The sequence below is a fragment of the Parasteatoda tepidariorum genome, chromosome 2 (assembly GCF_982258835.1).
Source record: "Parasteatoda tepidariorum strain Cologne lab strain chromosome 2, Ptep-v5.0, whole genome shotgun sequence".
Lineage (NCBI taxonomy): Eukaryota > Metazoa > Arthropoda > Arachnida > Araneae > Theridiidae > Parasteatoda > Parasteatoda tepidariorum.
In genome coordinates this window covers 3111265-3130356 of record NC_141756.1, presented here as the reverse complement: position 1 = coordinate 3130356, position 19092 = coordinate 3111265, and the positions used below count along the sequence as shown (strand labels likewise).

General features: G+C 29.7%; 2 protein-coding genes across 2 annotated transcripts; one reads left to right on the top strand and one right to left on the bottom strand.

The window, feature by feature from the left end:
- The first annotated feature begins 1909 nt into the window (after positions 1–1909).
- On the top strand, positions 1910–2893 carry LOC107439688 (uncharacterized). Its single transcript, XM_016052364.4, has one exon. The coding sequence runs from the start codon at positions 1910–1912 to the stop codon at positions 2891–2893; it is 984 nt and encodes a 327-aa protein (XP_015907850.4).
- Positions 2894–5884: 2991 nt separating this feature from the next.
- LOC107439692 (uncharacterized) lies at positions 5885–19058 on the bottom strand. The gene is made up of 3 exons (XM_087155398.1): positions 17515–19058; positions 8334–9832; positions 5885–6052 (listed from the first exon to the last, which is right to left on the bottom strand). Exons 1-3 carry the CDS (start codon positions 18926–18928, stop codon positions 6047–6049), a joined length of 2919 nt encoding a protein of 972 aa, XP_087011524.1. The 5' UTR covers positions 18929–19058; the 3' UTR covers positions 5885–6046.
- Between the last annotated feature and the right edge of the window lie 34 nt (positions 19059–19092).

Genomic DNA, 19092 nt, shown 5'->3' with positions numbered 1-19092 from the left:
GATGTTGCTGGGAAGCTGTTAAACGGTTAAATTCAGAATTTAGAAGCTGGGCCGGTTGCAGTTGGTACTCACCTGGGTAGGACAATCATGGGGAAAATTCCACACTTGTCTCCTGCTTCGGAATCCTGTTTGTCAATCATATCCTTACTCACTAGTGACAGCCTGCCAGACATGTGGAGTTTAGAAAGAATAGAAATTACAGACCCAGTCGAAAGTCAAACGAAAATTGAGCTTTGCCAGGCTGCTTATGAACATTTTCAAAGCAATCTAAAATTTAACAATGAAGGTAGGTATGAAGTGAAGTTACCTTGGCTTCAGCTACACCCTGCACTTTCTGAAGGGAGAGAATTAGCAGAAAGAAGATTGCGAACAATAATTAACAGATTGAAAGCAGCTCACATCCTAGAAGCTTATCAAGATGTCTTGTTGGCTTGACTGAATGAAGGAATTATTGAAGAAGTGAATATGGATAACGAGGTTCTACCTGGACATTTTCTTCTCCATAGAGCAGTAATTAAAAACTCATCAACGACAAAAATAAGACCCGTTTTCGATGCTTCAGCACGAACGAATAATTCAACCTCTTTGAATGAATGTCTTGTCAAAGGGCCTAATTTTATAGAACTTATTCCCACTGTTTAAACTCGTTTCCGCATGAAAAAATTTGCGGTAACCGGGGATATTAAGTAGGCCATTTTACAGGTCAGTGTGTCTAAAGAAGATAGGAACTATTTAAGATTTCTCTGGATCATAGACTGCGATTTGAATGAACTAAAAATTTACAGACACTGCAGGGTTGTTTTTGGACTCACATGTAGTCCACTTTTGTTAAGCGCCACTCTTAAACACCACTTAGCGAAGGCTCCACCTCAATTGAAGGACACTGCTTTGTTGTTACAGGACTTTTTTCATGTTGACAATTGTCTCGCCAGTTTCGACAGAATTGAAGACAGTGAAATTTTTTTGGAACAATCTAAAGAATTATTATTATCTGTAAAATTTGATTTGAGAGGATGGCAGAAAAATTACTCTTTCTTGGAGACTGACCCTATTCCAACTATAATCACTGAAAAGACAGAGAAGCTGGAAGAAGGAAATTTAATTTCGGCATTGGGACTTTACTGTGATTTATCAAAAGATGTATTGTACTGCAATTCAAATTATAACTTAACTAAAGATCCTTTTCCAGTTACAAAAAGGAAAATTCTGGCTGTTGCTCAACAAATTTATTATCCGTTATCCTTTTACGTTGTTGCCAAAATTACTTCTCCAAGATTGCTGGAAACAAAAGATTCCATGGGATAAAGAACTGCCTAAAGATATCGCAAAGAAATTTCTGAATTGGCAAAATCAAATTGTACTTTTGAAAGACATTTTTATTTCTAGATGATTGATGAAAAGAACTTTTCCCTTGAAACACTGTAGCCTTAATGTGTTTGCTTATGCCAGTCAATATGCTTATGCTGTTTGTATTTTTATTCGACTAGAAACCGAAGAATCCGTGTCCTGAGAATTAGTCAGAGCTAAGAACAGAGTATCATCATTGAAGGCTATAACGATCCCGAGACTTGAGTTTTTAGCGTGTTTAATTGCTGCTCGCCTAGCTGAGAATGTTAAAAAAGACATAAAAGAATCAGATATTGAAACATACAATTGGACTGATTCCACGAATGCTCTTGGGTGGGTAAAAAGAGAAGATTATTGGGCTACTTTTGTCACCAATTGAGTAAAGGAAATTCGAACTATATCTCATCCTAATGATTGGCATCACATACCTGAAAAATATAATCCTGCAGATATACCGTCTCTAGGTTGTACCATCAAACACCTAATTGAATCAAGATGGTTACAGGGCCCGGAATGGCTAAAGTATCCGAAGGAAAGATGGCCTAAATCAGTTCAAATTGAGATGGACGAGGAAATTTTAAGTCAAGAGAAGAAGAAAACTGCTATTGTAAATACAGAGAAGATATGGTATCAAAACAAGTTTTCTTCATTCCCTAAGTTTCTAAGAACAATCTTTTGGGTGATGCGTTTCCCTTCTAATGTTAGGAAGCCGAGGTTACAAAGGTATTCTCTTACACTCACCGTTGAAGAAATAGAGCAAGCTGAAGTAATTTTATTGAAAGCCATACAATTAGAAGCTTTTGGAACCGTTTCTAATCCTATTTTGAAATCATTACAGTCACAATTGGATGAATCTGGTGTACTTCGAGAGACCACCCGCTTGATTCAACAAGAAGACACCGATGATTTTAAACGTCCCATTGTGCTTCCGAGTAAACATCCTGTTGTTGATTTGCAGATACTTGAACATCATCGTAAATTGAGTCACGCTGGAGTTCAGACCTTAATGACTCTATTAAGAGAAAAATTCTGGGTAATAAAATTTAGAGGAACTATTCGTCGAGTCATTAGGGGATGTATAAACTGCCAACGATTTAAAGTTCAGAATGCAGAGGTATTGCCAGCTCCTTTACCTGAGAAACGTGTGAAAAACGCTGCTGCTTTTGAAATAACAGGCATAGATTTAGGAGGACCACTGTATTTAAGTAATGGAGAAAAAACATGGTTTGTTTTATTTACGTGTGCAATAATCAGAGCAGTACACATTGAACTTGTTCCATCACTGATCACTGAAACCCTCTTACTAGCTTTCCGAAGGTTCGTTTCAAGAAGAGGAAGACCCTCTCATGTCTACTCTGACAACAGCAAAAACTTTATAGGAGCTAATAATATTTTCCAATCCATTAACTGGCAAAAAATCGAAGAAATAGCTTCAATACAAAGAATTAAGTGGACGTTCATCCCTCCTACCACCCCGTGGTGGGGCGAATGGTGGGAGCGTCTTATTAGAATGACCAAGGGAATATTGCGAAGAGTATTGGGATGAGCTCGGCTAAATTTTGATGAACTGTATACCATTTTGTGCGAAGCTGAGAGCATTATAAATAATCGGGCTCTAAATTATCTTTCCGAAGATGTCGACGACTTACATCCTTTAACTCCATCTTTATTTCTGAAAGAAATCCGATTTGGAAGTTTACCTGAACTAGACGTATATGATTCAGCACATCTGAATAAGCGCTTCCGCTATCGCCAGAAATTAAAAGAAGATATAATGAAAAGATTCTGTATTGAGTACTTGGGACAATTGAAAAATCATTCAAAAAACAAACTCCCCACCACCCTTAAAGTTGGCCAAATTACTCTGGTTGGAAATGACAATGCTAAAAGATTAGAATCGCCTATGGCTAAAATACTGGAACTTTATCCTGGAGTTAATAGAAACTCTCGTGTAGCACGAATAAAAACTATGAATGGAGAACTTGTTCGACCATACCAAAGACTTTATCCATTGGAAGTAGAAGATGAAAAGAGATCCTCCTTGATTGAAGAGTCAACATCAATAGAGACTTCGATGGCGAACTGTCAAGAACAAAAAACCCGATGTGGCCGGGTAGTAAAATCTGTTCAGAGACTCGAACTATGACTTTATACACTAATATGACTTTGATTGCGTACTTTCCTTTATATTTCTTAAAGTACGCAAGGTGTGAGCAATGTCGAAAATGCAACCGCCAAAAACAGAACAATCCTAACGCATGCGCGTTAGGAGTTGTAGTCATCACACTTAAAAAAAGGCAGCATGTCAGTTGTCATCTAGTGGCATATCTTTTTTTCTGTAATTTACTTGTGCTAATAAATATATATCTATGTTTTTCCAGATCGTTTATTTTGTTAAGAAATCTTGTACAGAACCCGGCGTCAAAAGAATCTAAGAAAGGGGCAAGTACCCTTTACAAATCATTTTAAACTCTATTGTTTACATCGAAAGCAAAAAAACATATTGTAGAATTTGCAATGTTTTTCCAGAAAAAAATATTTAAAAAAAAACTATTACTAGCATTAATTAAATAATGAATAATTATTCCTCGAGTATCCGACTTTGTAAGCTTTTAGAGCTTAATAATTGATAAGTAAACTTTAGAAAATAATGTCTGCTATTCAGCGCATGTTTATTAAGTGGGCTTTTCTAATTAGGCTAAATGCGACTCCTGCAAGTGACGTTGGGTGAGTATCTCGATCCTGATTAATTACTGAAACGTGGAAGTTTTTACGTTAGCAACTGTTCTTTTTATTCTATTTCGAGCAAGCCAAGTCCGTCAATTATCAATTATCTTAAGTGACACATTCTATATTCTTTCACAAAGATTTCTCTTCTTTCAATATATATTTCTTACAAAACACAAAGACATGCACGGAACCTTGCAGAACGTAATCAAACTAATTATGCATCGAAGTTGCCAGGTACACAAAACAAAATTATATCACGGTTACAGTAAAAAAGATAACCAAATAATAAATCTAAATTATGTAAAATACATATACGAGAAACAATTACATTTTATCAAATTCGATGTATGATACGGCGTGGTATTTAAATAACTTCATGTTAATTAACATTCTAACTTATGTGGAGAAACTTAGCTCAACTTTAACACACCATTTTGCTTATAAATGTACAGCTGGCTATGACGTCATAGGGTAGTGCAAGTACTTAAGTGTATATTGATGATGTGCAAGTACCCAATTTGATCTAATGATCATTTTTGATACACTGGGAAGGAATTCTTCTCAGAAAAGTTGCATGAAATGTACGAAGGTTACTAAACCCATTTTTTCCGAATGTTTTATAAATTTTATCAGAAATATATATAAAAATTACAATATTTGAGTTATCCATACCAGTCAACAATCAGAATCTTTTAGGTTTTATTCTGGTGTCAAACAGGCTTGTTCACTTTCTCCAACAATCTTTTAAATTACTATTGGCTGGATTATGAACGGAATATTAGAGAATAAAGCGGAAGGTAGAACATTGCTGAATAACTTTCCGATCTTGATTATGCAGAATACTTATGTTCACTGACCCTTCAATACATGCAAACAAACATTTTCAACGTCGAGGTATTATCAACCAAAATAAAAATACAATTTTGAAAATTAATCCTAAACAATTAAATGACATAACTATTCTTAGAAAATAATAAACTTGAGGAGGTAAGCAGTTTTACGTATCTTGGAAGTATAATTAAAAACAAAGGAGGAACTGATGAAGATATACGAAATAGATTAGACAAAGCCTCAAAGCTGTTATGCTATTTTCAATGAATTCTGGAGAAACAAAAAAATAGAAAAATCAACAAAAATTAGAATTTTCAACTACTGATGTTAAATCTCTCCTACTATATGGATCTGAGACATGACGCTGCAATAAAAATAACATTTTAAATATATCATATTTTTCATTAACAACTTCTTAAGAAGAATCTTGAGTGCCAAGCAGCTCCAAGAAATTAGAACAGAAAGCTGTAGAAAAGCAAAACAGAAGCCAATTGCTCTGTAAATTAAAAAACGTAAATGTAAATTGATTGGTCATGCTCTACGTAAACCTGAAAAATTTCAAGTGAAACAAACTTTTGATTGGAACCCTCAAGGCAATAAAAAAACAGGAAGGTCTACAAATACTTGATACAGGAAAATTGCAAGCGAATAGAAAAAAAAAATCGGAAAGACATGGAAAGAGGCAAAATATCTGGCTACAAATAGAGTGAGATGGAAAGCAATGATAGAAGCCCTATGCTCCAATTCGAAGTGAAAAGGAATATGTATGTATTTAAATCAATTGTAATTCAATAATTTTTCAACTAATCATTTATACGTGTTGATCACATAGCTCAAATTATTGACAATGAAAAATATGTATAATGATCTTCTGGTATAATGTATGTATTATGTGTAATGATATTTAAACCTAAAAAAATATCTGTTAGTATACTATATTTTGTTTTCAACAATAGTTAAAATATAATACATTTGATTTGTGAAAACAATACATTTATTTTTAAGAACAATCAAGTGCTCTAAACTACTTAAAATCTTATAAATTCCAAGAATCCTTCTTTATCACCAGACACGTCTAATGGCGTTACTTGGATATTTCTCGTTCTTCAAATATTTTCAAGTAAGCTGAGAAACTATCTCATTTCTGAAAAAAAAAATGTTTTAGATTAACCTCAAATTTTATTTAAAACGCACTTTCGGGTACCTTCTTTGTGGTACCCAAAGTGACACTCTTCAATTTGAATAATTTTTTGTTTTATCAGTGCCAACACTAAATTATTTTTAAAATTTTTTTTAGCTTTCAATGATATTGATTATAGAAACAACTTTCGTCTATTTTTTTATTCTGTAAATTTTCGCTTATAAAACAATAGATTATGATGAATTAATGCTCAGATCATGGTTAATTAAAAGTAATTTAACGCTTTACGCTTGTTTGAACTATTGTGTCCCCTAACTTGTGCTGTAGGTATGAAGTCGCCAGTCACCAAAGAGTGACCATTACATAAAAAATAGGTACCAAAATATTAAACATCTTTCTCCAAAAGTAGCGACTGTGTTACAGGTCTAAATATAAAAAAATAAAATACCTGAGATTTGTACCAATTTCATTGTAAGTACCATCGTCACCAATGTAAGTGTAATCGTCTGTATCATAGCATGCAATGATACTTACTGCATAAACCAATTTTGTCTATTTTACAGCTAAGTAAATTTTGGTTTATAAAACAAGAGATTATAATAAACCAGTACACACGTCATGGTTAATTAATAGTGATTAAACAGATCACGGTTGTTCAAACTTGCGTCCGTCAACTGGAGCTCTAGGTTAGTGGTCGCCAGTCACCAACGATTGACTACAAAGGAAATATTTACCAAAATATTAAACCCAAGTAGCCAAAAGTAGCGGTTATGTTACAGGTCTGATATAAAATAACAAAATACGCTTGATACGCAAAAAAGTTATAATATCGGTAATATGACAATCTTTTTTGCTGTTTAAGGTTCAATTTTAAAGTAAAAAAATAAGATATTTTTACAATTAAATGTATAAAAATTATAATTAATTTTTATGCTAGCATTTATTAATTGATTGAAAGAATAATCAAAAAATTAGAGATATGCTGTAAATTATTTTTGAGACAATAAAGTTATTTTAATAATCATAAAAAATTGCAATACATTTCAGAGGATACGTAATGTTGGATCAAGCTTGAAAATCATAAAGCTCAAGATTTGAAATGAAGCAATTAAAAGTTTGAAGGAAATTGGTTGATTAGTTTTTGAGAAAGGAAAATTCGAGAATCTTTAATTTATACGAAAAATTTAACTGATTCTGTTTAAATTTTAATTTTTGTCTCGTTAAATCATATGATTTGATGTGATATCCTTAAAAAAAATTTGCGTTATCATTGATACTTAGGTTCAATATTGAGATATAAAAGAATAATAAATTAATTCCAATTCTATTTTGACAACACAAAGAAAAGTTACGATAAATGCAAATGCATCTCTTTTACTCATTTCTAAAGAGAAAAGTAAATGTACAAAGTTTGATCAAGTACAAACTTTCTACCGCTATTCTTATTAACAAAACAACAGTATCCTAGATGTGACAATTCACCAATAGAAAATCAAGATAAGGTTAGACTCATATTCGAATCAAAGCAGTGACTGGTTTATTCGTATGTTTCAGTCAGCTCACGCTGACCACATGGCTATTTTTTTCATACATATTATATTATTTTGGGATTTTTATTTATATTTCTGTTCAGTTTTTGCAATAATAGTGTTGATCAGGAACTTTTGGTACGTTTTACATTTAGTAAACCACATATGGCCTAAAACGTGGTTCATGCAGTTTTTAAAATATTTAAAACATTGTAAAAAAAACTTAATGGAATAAATAAATTCTATTTAGCTCGCAAATAACTCATAATTGTAATAACTTTAAGTAAATACGTATCCTTTCGCAATGACCGAACATTTTATTTATTAGTGGAAAAAGATAAATGCTTTATTGGTAAATCACCTTTATTAAATGTAAATTAAAAAATTAGATAAAAAAAACTTAAATTAAAAAGAGAGAGAAACTTTTCTTTTATCAATTATAATGTCTTTTTTTATTTAAACAATATCTTATCAACATATTAAAAAGGAAATATATTCCAAATTTTTTCAATAAAGCAGTGTATGAAGATTCAAACTTCACTTCTGAAATTTTTATTTAATCATTTTAATAACACATAAAAATCTTTTTTTTTCTTACTTTTTAAGAACTTTTTCTTTATAAAAATTATAACATTCATGGGTAAATTGGTAGAATACAAAGTAGCTTAAGAAAAGTTGAAAGTAAATAAAAGTTAAAATTAATTTTAGACTATAATTAATTACTATACTACTACTATAATTATTACTATACTTACATGATTCTTTTTAGGAACCACTTCAAAATTTATAGCGATTTTTGATACCACTTCACTAGCTAATTTAGAATTTTTCTCACTCAATTTCATCCATTCTGGGGAAGTTAATATTTCTTTTGCATGTACTGCAATAAAATCTACGACAGCAGCTTCTAAACTTTTACAATTGAGCATGTCAGCTAAATTGATTACTTCACATACGTTTTCTACGCTTAAATGTGATTTTAAAACTTTACTGCAATAAACCTTTAATGATGCTATTTGGTATTTATCAGCTAATATTATTAGTTTGCTTGCAGTTTCGTAATCTATATTTTCAACTGTCGCGGTGTACAAGAATTCTAAAAACAACCCGAAGTCGTCAGCGTCCACATCAGGAATATTAACAACGCCAGTTTGACTTTCAATCATGTCCAGTTCAAACATGGCTTTGAAAACAGGTGACCGAGCAGCCAAAACTGATTTATGTGCCTGAAATAGCTTGCCCTCGATCTGCAGCTGTATGTCTGTATGCAAATTACTGCTATACATTTGCTGTAAGTTCTCTCTTAAAGTTATAATAACGTATTTTTCTATTAAACTAACACAAATTGGATTAGTAACTACTACAGGATCTTCTTCTTTCGATGAATAAAATTCAAAAAGTAAGGAAAAAACACCGCTTCGCAGAAGACTGCCTTTATTGTCTTTTAAATACTTAACACTTATGAAAGTTGGGAATTCCCAAACACTGTTGTTTTTTTCCTCAAACATATGAATTGCCCTTTTTGAAACTACTTCAGATCCGTCTGCATCGAGCAAAGAAACCCTACAAGATAATTTTAGGACAAATATATCATTATCTCTTTTACTTACTGACAGTTTGATATCATCACTTAGTGCAGCTAAATTTATATCAAAGTTTAACGTGTCACACAAACAAAACTCTCTTTTCAGTGGTAGGATTGAGTTGGAACCATTTTGAAATTTAACGTCCCACTTGAAAATGCAGTGATCAACCTCAACTTTTGTTCGAGCTTCACATATTAACTGCTTTCGGTTGAACAAAGTGCAATGTACAACCAACGTATCCTCTTTCCAGTCCTCCATTGCAAGTGTCATTTCTTTAATGTCAAAGAACTTCCTACACCCCAAGACGCCTCCTCTTTCGATTGATACATTTTCATTTTTCTTTGATATTAAAATGTTCCCGTCAGGTGCAACGATTTCGAATTTTATGTCAATATGGTTAACATCTGTTCGGATATCATTTTTCCATCTCGTTATATAAACAGAAGCATAGCCTTGAGATTCTTCATCTTTACCTTTAGGGTATAAATACATAAGCCAAAGGCTGTCTCCAATGTTTTCTGTTGAGAACAGACTACTAGCCACGAATTTTTTATTCCTTTGCGGAGAAAAGGAGTAATTTTCTATTTTCCAAATGAATAAATATTCGCCTTTAGCTTCGTAGGACATTTCAACAATTTCAAAGAATTTCGTTAAACAATTACAGCATTAAAATAACTTCTGTACTGAAGTAACTTTAAACCTGATTAAACGCAAATAAATGGCTACGATATAAAGATTTCAATTTAAACAATAGCGTACTAATGATTGTCTTATTTACCAATCAACTCGTCAGTGGGTGTTGTTTTATAATATTTGAAGGTATGCATGAAATCATTTTCGAATAAAAGATTTAATCTTATCTAACGTCTGATAAAAAAAATGTTGTTTCTGCTCATCAGTGATAGATTTCATGATTTTTTCTATCATATGATTCTCATGTCACATTTTCCAATGCTTCTAATACAAAGGAAATGTTCAGTTTTAAATTTTTGTTTAGAATTGTCATAAAAATTATTTCATTTTTTTATCATATGATTCTTATGTCATATTTTCCAATGCTGCTCATACAAACGAAATGTAGAGCTTTAAATTCTTATTTAGAATTGTCATAAAAATATAATGTTCTTTATTATCCTTGATATACATTATAAATCAGTAATTATCACTTGTTCACTATTAAAATGTTAGTAGAAGATAAACATAAAACTATGATCAATAATATTAAAAAAAAATTAAAACAGCTTTACTTGTCAAATTAAATTGAAAAACAAAAGAAAAGCCTGGTCAATAATTGTTATTAGTATGTAAAAATTCTAAAAAAAGTTTTAATTTACTTCCTTATGCAAATTCTTCTAAAATAATATCTAAATTCTGTCAGGAAATATTCCAGTATGTGTTTTTCCCTATGTATATAAAAATCCACTCATTTTACGAACAAAAATTAGAAAGCAAAAAATCTAAAAAATCAAACGGTGTCTTTTTTTTTAATTCAACGGAGAAATGCTATATGTGACTAAAACCAAGTTCATTTTATCATTTTTAAAATTTAATATTAAATTTATAATTATGAGAATATTTTTTATTATTTTTTAATGAATATCATAAAATAATTTTAAATACAAAATACAAAAAAGTTTTTTCAGAGATCTATGCATAGAAGTGGTAGTAAAATTAAACGTTTGGTACTTAGGTGAATAAAAAGTTTCACAGCTTGTTGTTTATCTCAGAGTTGGATAACAAGAATAAAAAAAGTGAATAAAATGTTCTAATGTTCTGTAATGATCATCTAATGCATAAATTTTGGAATCATTGCATAAATGACTTTTACATTAAATACATTGATATAAATGACGTTAACATTACAAAAAAATTTCAGTTTACACTATTTTTCAACTGTTAGGTTTACGTAATTCTGTTACACTGTTTACGTAATTCTGTTAAACTATAGCTGAAGCGTTTATAATTTTGGATGAAAAAATAAACTTTTATAGTTGTTTACATAGAATAGAATTTTTATTTTTAATTTTTTTTCACTTCATTTATTTTATTATAAGACTTGAAAAACACATTTAATTACAGATTCGAAAACTAATTTTTAAAGGGAACAATATTTTAATTAAAAAAAAATATTTATTACAGAACTTCAGATGCTAATTTTATGTACTTTTCAGACCATTTCAGTCATTTGGAAGAAATCAAATTCTCTTTGGAAGTTTCAGCTACGAAATTGGTTGAAAACATTCTAAAAATTGTGCTGTTTATCGTATCAACCATTTTTTTTAACTTAGAACAGACACAAATACATTATCGCATTTTGATTTTAAAGTTAATACCTTATACCTTTCTACTACTGCATCAAAAGCTTACTGGCCACTTCGTAGTCTATTCCATGCATTGTTTCTTCATATAAATAATGTAGAAAAGATTTTAAAAATGTATCATCTACGCTAGGAACATTAAACAACACTTGTCTAATTCTCAATCATGTCTTGATTAAACATAGTTGAGAATGCAAATTAGGGCTCAAATGGGTTTATTACTGTGAAATTTTTCATTATTGATGCAAATCTCAATATTTGAATGTATTTCCTTTTAATACATATAGTGTAGATAGTCACTCAATTTTATTGCATTGTTCATTTCAGGAAAACTCTCACAAGAAGGACTAATTACAGTATTAGAGATATTCTCATTCGCAGGAAAAATTCCAACAGCAAAGGTAATACCAACATCCTCACTTGCCAACAGTTCGCAGATATCAAAAATACTTAGGAAAGTTGGAAATTTCTAAATACTGGAATTCTCTAATTCAAAATAATGCGAGTTCAATTTTGATTTAATTTTTAAAACCATTACGTTTAATAATGAAACAGTGCACGGAAGGGGGTAGAGAACTTTCATCATCTTTTTTTACAAATAAGTGATTTCAATTGACAATCAAAGAAAATAATAATAATAAAAATAAAAATAACTAAAAACCGAGGAAAAAAATGGACAAAATTTTTTAAAAAATCCGGAAAATAAAGGATATAATCTTTTTATCAGCTCACACGATTATATCCGTAAAAAAAAATGCTTTCTAATATTGCATCAATATAGCCAAAGCGAAGTGTATCAATACAATAGTGTGAGAAGCACTCAAAAGATTTTACAAAAAAATTACAGCAAATAAAATAAAATAGAACACAATAAGTAAAAATATCACGTAAAAACAGAAAATAAAATATGAAGAAAAAACAGAATATGACATGAAATGAAGTCTATAAAGCACGTAACGAATTCAAATGAACTTACATGAAAGAGAAATTTTTCAAGAATGATTTAAAATATTTTCGTAACGAGATTGCCAGATTTCAAAAATTGAAAACAAAAGCCCAAATTGAGCAAAAAGCGTAACTAGAGGAGTTATGTATTAAAGTGCGTTCTTGCTGCATTACTGAAGTGCGTTTGAGTTTTTAGTTACCAAGGATGGGCCCGAAATAAATTTGCACATAGAAAAATTATATCCAAGTGCAAATCCATTTCGGACAAATCTGTAACTAAAATTAGGTGCAAAACAGGCAATTTATGTTTCTTTCTCTTTTCTATGTTATATATATATTTTTTTTCCTAAATAAATATTTATTTTCTAAAATTATTTATTGTCAACTTCTTTAAATTATCCACTATAATATGACATTGCGCCCATCCATTTTCGGTCCCTTTCTTGGTAACTAACAAATCAAACGCACTTCAGTGATGCAGCAAGAACGCACTTTATACAAAACTCCCTAGTTACGCTTTTAGCTCAATTTACGCTTTTTTCAATTTTTGCAATCTGGCAATCACGTTACGAAAAATTTTTAAATCGTTCTTGAAAAATTTCCCGTTCATGTAAGTTCATTTGAATTCGCTGCTCGCTTTGTAGACTTCATTTCATGTTATATTCTGTTTTTTCTTTATATTTAATTTTCCGTTTTTACGTGATATTTCTACTTATTGTTTTCTATTTTTTTTATTTGTTGTAATTTTTTTGTAAAATCTTTTGAGTGCTTCTCACACTATTGTATTGATATATTTTGCTTTGACTATATTGATGCAATATTAGAAAGCACTCTTTTTAACCGATATAATCGTGTGAGCTGATAAAAAGATTACATCTTTTATTTTCTGGATTTTTTAAAAATTTTTTTGTCCATTTTTGTCCGGTTTTTTGTTATTTTTATTATTATTTTTCTTTTTCCCCCTTTCTTCATTGTTCTGTAATTTTTCCCTTGTTTTCTCTACCTTTTGAACTTATTTTATGAGTTCTATTTACTTGCAGCTTATGCGCAATAAATTAAACTTAATGTTTTTCTTAATTTTCTTTTAAATATATATATATATATATATATATATATATATATATATATATATATATATATATATATATATATATATATATATATATATATATATATATATATATATATATATATATATATATATATATATATATATTTAAAAGAAAATTAAGAAAAACATTAAGTTTAATTATATAATATATATATATATATATAATAATATATATATATATATATATATATATAATAATAATAATATATATAATAATATATATATATATATATATATAATAATAATAATATATATATATATATATATGGGTCATTCTCACAAAAACAGTCATTTTCATGTCCCCAGTATATTTTATGTTTGTTTTACAGCTTACGAAAAAAAAAAATTCAGGGAAAGTGTCCTTCAGAATGCAAGCTAACAAAAGAATAAAAATAAAATTATCAATTTTTATATTTTATTTATTTTAGGTAATTAAAATATACCAATTTGTCATTCCCTCACTTGTCCCCACTGCTGATTTAAAAAAAGAAAAAAATTGTTTCTGAAATGATTTTTTTTTTTTTACAAATTCGTTGTTTTTTATTTCAGAATACTGAAATATAGAATTCAGAAAATCAATTTTAAATTTAATTTCTGATAAAAATATTAACACAGCACTATTTTAAACTTTGTCCCCAGTGTTTCGCGTCATTCCCTCACAACAATGTTCTTATGACCTGCAATCTTCTCAGAATAAAAATATTTTAATAAAAACTTCAGAAGTTAACAACTGGCATCATAGAACAAAATTGCAGTATGTTTCCATCTTCAACTTAAAGAAGCTTTGCTGTGGAATAAATTTGAATGAATCAAACCAGGTAAAATTTTTTACATTTGTCATTCCCTCATGTCATTTTTTAGAGTAAAATAAAATACAACTTCATCGAGAAAGTGGATAATTATATGTTGCTTTCTTGTATGAATATAATTGTATGTGATTGACTTCAGAAATTAATTAGGCCTAACTGTTATCTTTAAATTTTATTGAATTCGTCATTCCCTCACTAGTGTATAAAGTGAGGGAATGACGCTAAAGTGAGGGAATAATTCAAGATGAGTATATTATTAATTTTTTTTTTCTTCAATCGTGCCAGCCAATTTTATTTCCCAAACCTGTAAAAACTATTAAATATATAAGACTAAATTATAATAAATATTAGATATACTTAGTATGTTATCATTTTCAAACTTTAGGTAGATGTAAATTAGATAAAAACATGTATTAAAATAAAATATCATTCCCTCACTATTAGTGTCATTCCCTCACTTTTTAAATAGTGAAAATAATTAATTTACTTATTAATTAATTTGAAAAATAAATTAAAAAAGTAATAAATTAATTTATTAAATTAATTAATTTATTTATTAAATTAATTAATTTATTAATTAATTAATATATATATATATATATTATATATATATATATATTAGTTGAGATTCAACAAACTAATTAGTATTTCTTTCCAATTACATTTGGTCCAAAGTTCAACTTGCAATAAAAAAAGCTATTTAGACCAGTTTCTGAACCTACTTCACAATTTTCTTGATCTCTGTTCAACGTATAATCAATATGTTTTTTTTTTTTTTTTTTTTTTTTTTACAGTGTTACATTCGTTGCTCCATTTAACTTAGAAATGGATATAATTTCACTTTAATTTTAAGAATTCCAATCTTCCAATTTGAACATTATTTATATTTGCTTTACGAATAATATTGACTGGTTGATTATATCAATTATAGTTATTATTCTATTTTCTTACACTTTCGTATTTTTTCAAACTGTGACCGCACTGGTTTATTCCAAGTAATTATAAAATTATTTAAAACATTAACAGATAATGTAATAATTGCGTAGAAATGGTGCTTAAAAATATTTTTTGTTACATTGAATAGACGCAGAACGAAATGATTGATTTATATGCACTATTTTAGAAGAATTATTTTTAAAATCACCAACTTGAAATTAATTATATATTTTAACACATATTTTACTCTTATTCTGAGGTAATTGGGTAAACATAAAATTCGTATAGAAGAATTTGTAAGTAATTTTAAATTTGTATCACTCGTTCTTGGAGAATAACGAACTCAGTGGTGTTTTAATAAATGCATCTTTATCATTCGAATATTCCGCTATAGTGCAAGAAGACACTCCCTAATCTACCGATGAGATAATAGTATAATTGATATGTAATCTTCGATCCTCTTTATGAAAATGAAACTGCCGATTTTTGATAAGATTATATTTTCCTCTATTGTAGTGGCTTACATAAGAAAATACTATAAAGGAGTGCATTTCAAAATAATCTAATACCCGGGTGAAAAACAATTATGACCGAAGTTTAACCCATCATATTGATGCTTTCGAGACCCAGAAATAAAGAGATATAGTATACTCACATAAGTTAGAACCTCGATATTACGAATTCGAAGGGAGACACTTAAAATTTCGTAAACTCGAAATTCCGCAATAACGAAAATAAAATATTTCAATATCGAATATTTAGTCGTATATTTTTTCGCATATATAAAATCCCTCTTGTCTCTTTACCTTAACGTTTTATATTTGAGCTTATGATATAACAACAACTGCAGTACTATAATTATTTCCCTGAATGACTACTCATATTACAATACCTTTTCATATAGCCAACATTTAAACATTGTTTAAACTTGGGCGTTTTCCTCACCACACGCACTCTCTCAAAAATTCACCACGATTGTTTCGTATTCAGCATTGTTTCTTCATGAGACGATAAACAAATTTTTAAAAATCAAATTCAAACTTTTTAGAATAAAATATCCAGAATCGACAGCGCTAACTCTGGTGTCTCGTTCTTTCACTAACTGAAACAGCTATGTTACCCACAATCAAAAAGGTAATTAGGAGATTTTATAATTGCACACTAGCCTCTCAATTTTTAGTTAAATATGATAGCTTTTGACAAAATGTATTAGTAAGTAATTCCTTAAAATCAGATTTGACATTTCCTGTGGGTTATCCTAATATAATGTTTTTCACAAAAGCAACCTTTCAAATAGTTCCTATGTCTCTACAAAATATATTTTTTCGTTCTTTGTTGCTTGCAAGTGCTTTTTGAAGCAAGGTTATGTTTGGTCTTTCCTGTTAGTTATTTTAGGTTTACGTTTGGTTTCTTTTAAGTTTATGTTTGGTTATTTTATGTTTGGTTCATTTTAGGTTTATGTTTTTTAATTTAACGTTTGGTTTTTCCTGTTCCTTCATAAACATTAAGTATGCAAATTATCTCATGGAAATATAAAGTAGATGAAAGGTGCTTAATCTATGATGGTTTAATGTATGATAATATGCAAATACTCTTATAATTACCAATGAAGATGATAAACTCAATTAAAAACAATCTCTAAAACCTTTGGTGGCTGTTTAAAGATGTCAATTAAGAAGACTGAAGGGTTTTATTTTCTGCAATGTGAAGATGACTGGTGTTTTAAACAATTTATTTTGATGATGTTTCGTATTTCGATTTTAGTCTAATGTCTAACTTTAGTCTAATGTCAGATAATACTTTATTAAGTTTACATAATCTTTTTTGTTAAAAAACTGCCTATAATTCACCATGGTCAAAGATTATAACAGTAAGAGCTCACACATATATCATGTTTTACTACTATTTTGGATCCATCACAATTTTTCAAGATTTTTCAGATTTGTTAACATTTTTTTGTTTAAAATATCCTTGCGGAGACTTTGGGTTTCGCAATTTTGGCGAATCCTTAAAGATTCATATTGGTACATTAATATACTCATAGTAATTGTAATTCATAAAAATTGTTAAGTTTTCATCTTAATTTCAAAGAGAGCGTGTCGCCTTAAAAACCTTTCCCATAATAAATAAAAAATAAATATTTTGAAACCTTTTTTAAGAAAAGCCTTACAAAAGCGTTACACTTTTTTTTTTATAAAAAAGGTAACCTACCTATAATTTTTAGTGGATATTTTCAAAAGTATTTGAAATATTTGACATCACTTCCGCTGATAATCTAGCATTATTTTCAGTCCAATCCGCCCAATCGGAGGAAGACAAAATCTCTTCGGCATTATCCGCCACATACTCGAACACAAATTGTTTTAGATTCTTGTAATTTATCGCATCGGACAATTCAAGTACTTCATAGAAATTTTGATTACTCAAATTAGACTTCAAAAAGCAACTAGAGTCTATCCGCAGAGCGTCTACTTGATATTGATCCGCCACTATCAAGAGTCTGATTGTGATATCCCAGGCCATATTGTCCACTGAGGCAGTGTATACGTATTTCAAAAATGATTCAAAAATATCGGGCTCAACATTCGAAATATTGACAATGCCAGTCTGACTTTCGACCATATCTTGCTCAAACATGGCTGTGAATACGGGGGATCGAGCAGCCAAAATGGATTTATGAGCATGGAACGTTCTGCCGTTAACTCGAAATTCTATATCTGAATGCAACATATTATCATACATGTTTCCAAAATTTTCTTTCAAATGTATGATGTTGTTTTGTTTTGAATGATTATTCCCTTCAGGTATTAAAATGTTTATAGATTCTTTCTCTTTCGAAAAACTAAAATTGAAAAGTAAAGTGAAAGTCCCATTGCTAAGAACGGTGCTTGCGTTTTCATTCAAATATCCAGTGGTGATAAAATTGGGAAATTCCCAAACATGATCTTCATCAGGAAGGAATGAATGAGCAGCTCGTTTTGAATCCACTTCAAATCCATGTATGTCTAACAATGAAATTCTGCATGATACCCGTTTTGGAACGGTCGTGATGTTCTCTTGTTTGCATAGTGTCAGTGTGATATTATCATTAGAAGTCACCAAATTAATTTTAAATAAAGGTATGTCGTGCACTTGTTGCGTTACTGTATTCATATTTTCTGAAATTCCTATGCTCCACTTAAAATTATAATGCTCAGCACAGATTTTAGTTTTAGCCTTACTACTTAATCGTTTCCTGTTAACGATGGAGCAAGAAATAGTAATTAAATCTTCTTTCCACTTTTCCATCTTGCTTCTTTTAAAAAATTTTTCAGATCCCCATGAACATCCTTTAGGGATGAATAAATTTTCTCCTTTAACAATTTGCAATATATTTCCTTCAGAACCAATAATTTTAAGCTCCACATCGATATTGTTTACATCGGTACGAATATCATCTTCAAATCTATTCAAATACAAGGAAATATACTCTTCTGTTTTTTTAACTTGACCTTTGGGAAACAGCGATAAAATCCAAATACTGTCGCCAACGTTTTCTGTTGTGAATGGAGGGCTGAGCATGAATTCGCCAATCTTTTGTGTACACAAGGAGAAGTTTTCTATTTTCCATGTAAATGTATATGCCTCTGCAATTTCGTTTGACATTGTAGTTGTAAATTACTCAATTCAAAATAACTCCAGTTTATACCTTTGAAATCTCACAAAGTAACAGGCTTTGACAAGCAAGTTGTCAAATAAAATAAATGAAAATTATTTCCATATGTTATCATGAGTGTTATCTTTCTTATGTATGTGTAGAGCATATTCCA

Excerpts from the sequence above, each read along its gene's own strand:
- LOC107439688 (XM_016052364.4), top strand. The coding sequence starts at position 1,910 with ATGGACGAGGAAATTTTAAGTCAAGAGAAGAAGAAAACTGCTATTGTA.
- LOC107439692 (XM_087155398.1), bottom strand. The coding sequence starts at position 18,928 with ATGTCAAACGAAATTGCAGAGGCATATACATTTACATGGAAAATAGAA. Across the intron at positions 9,833-17,514 it reads TATTTCAAATACTTTTGAAA|AATGCTGTAATTGTTTAACG; the intron begins ATATCCACTAAA and ends AGAAGTTATTTT.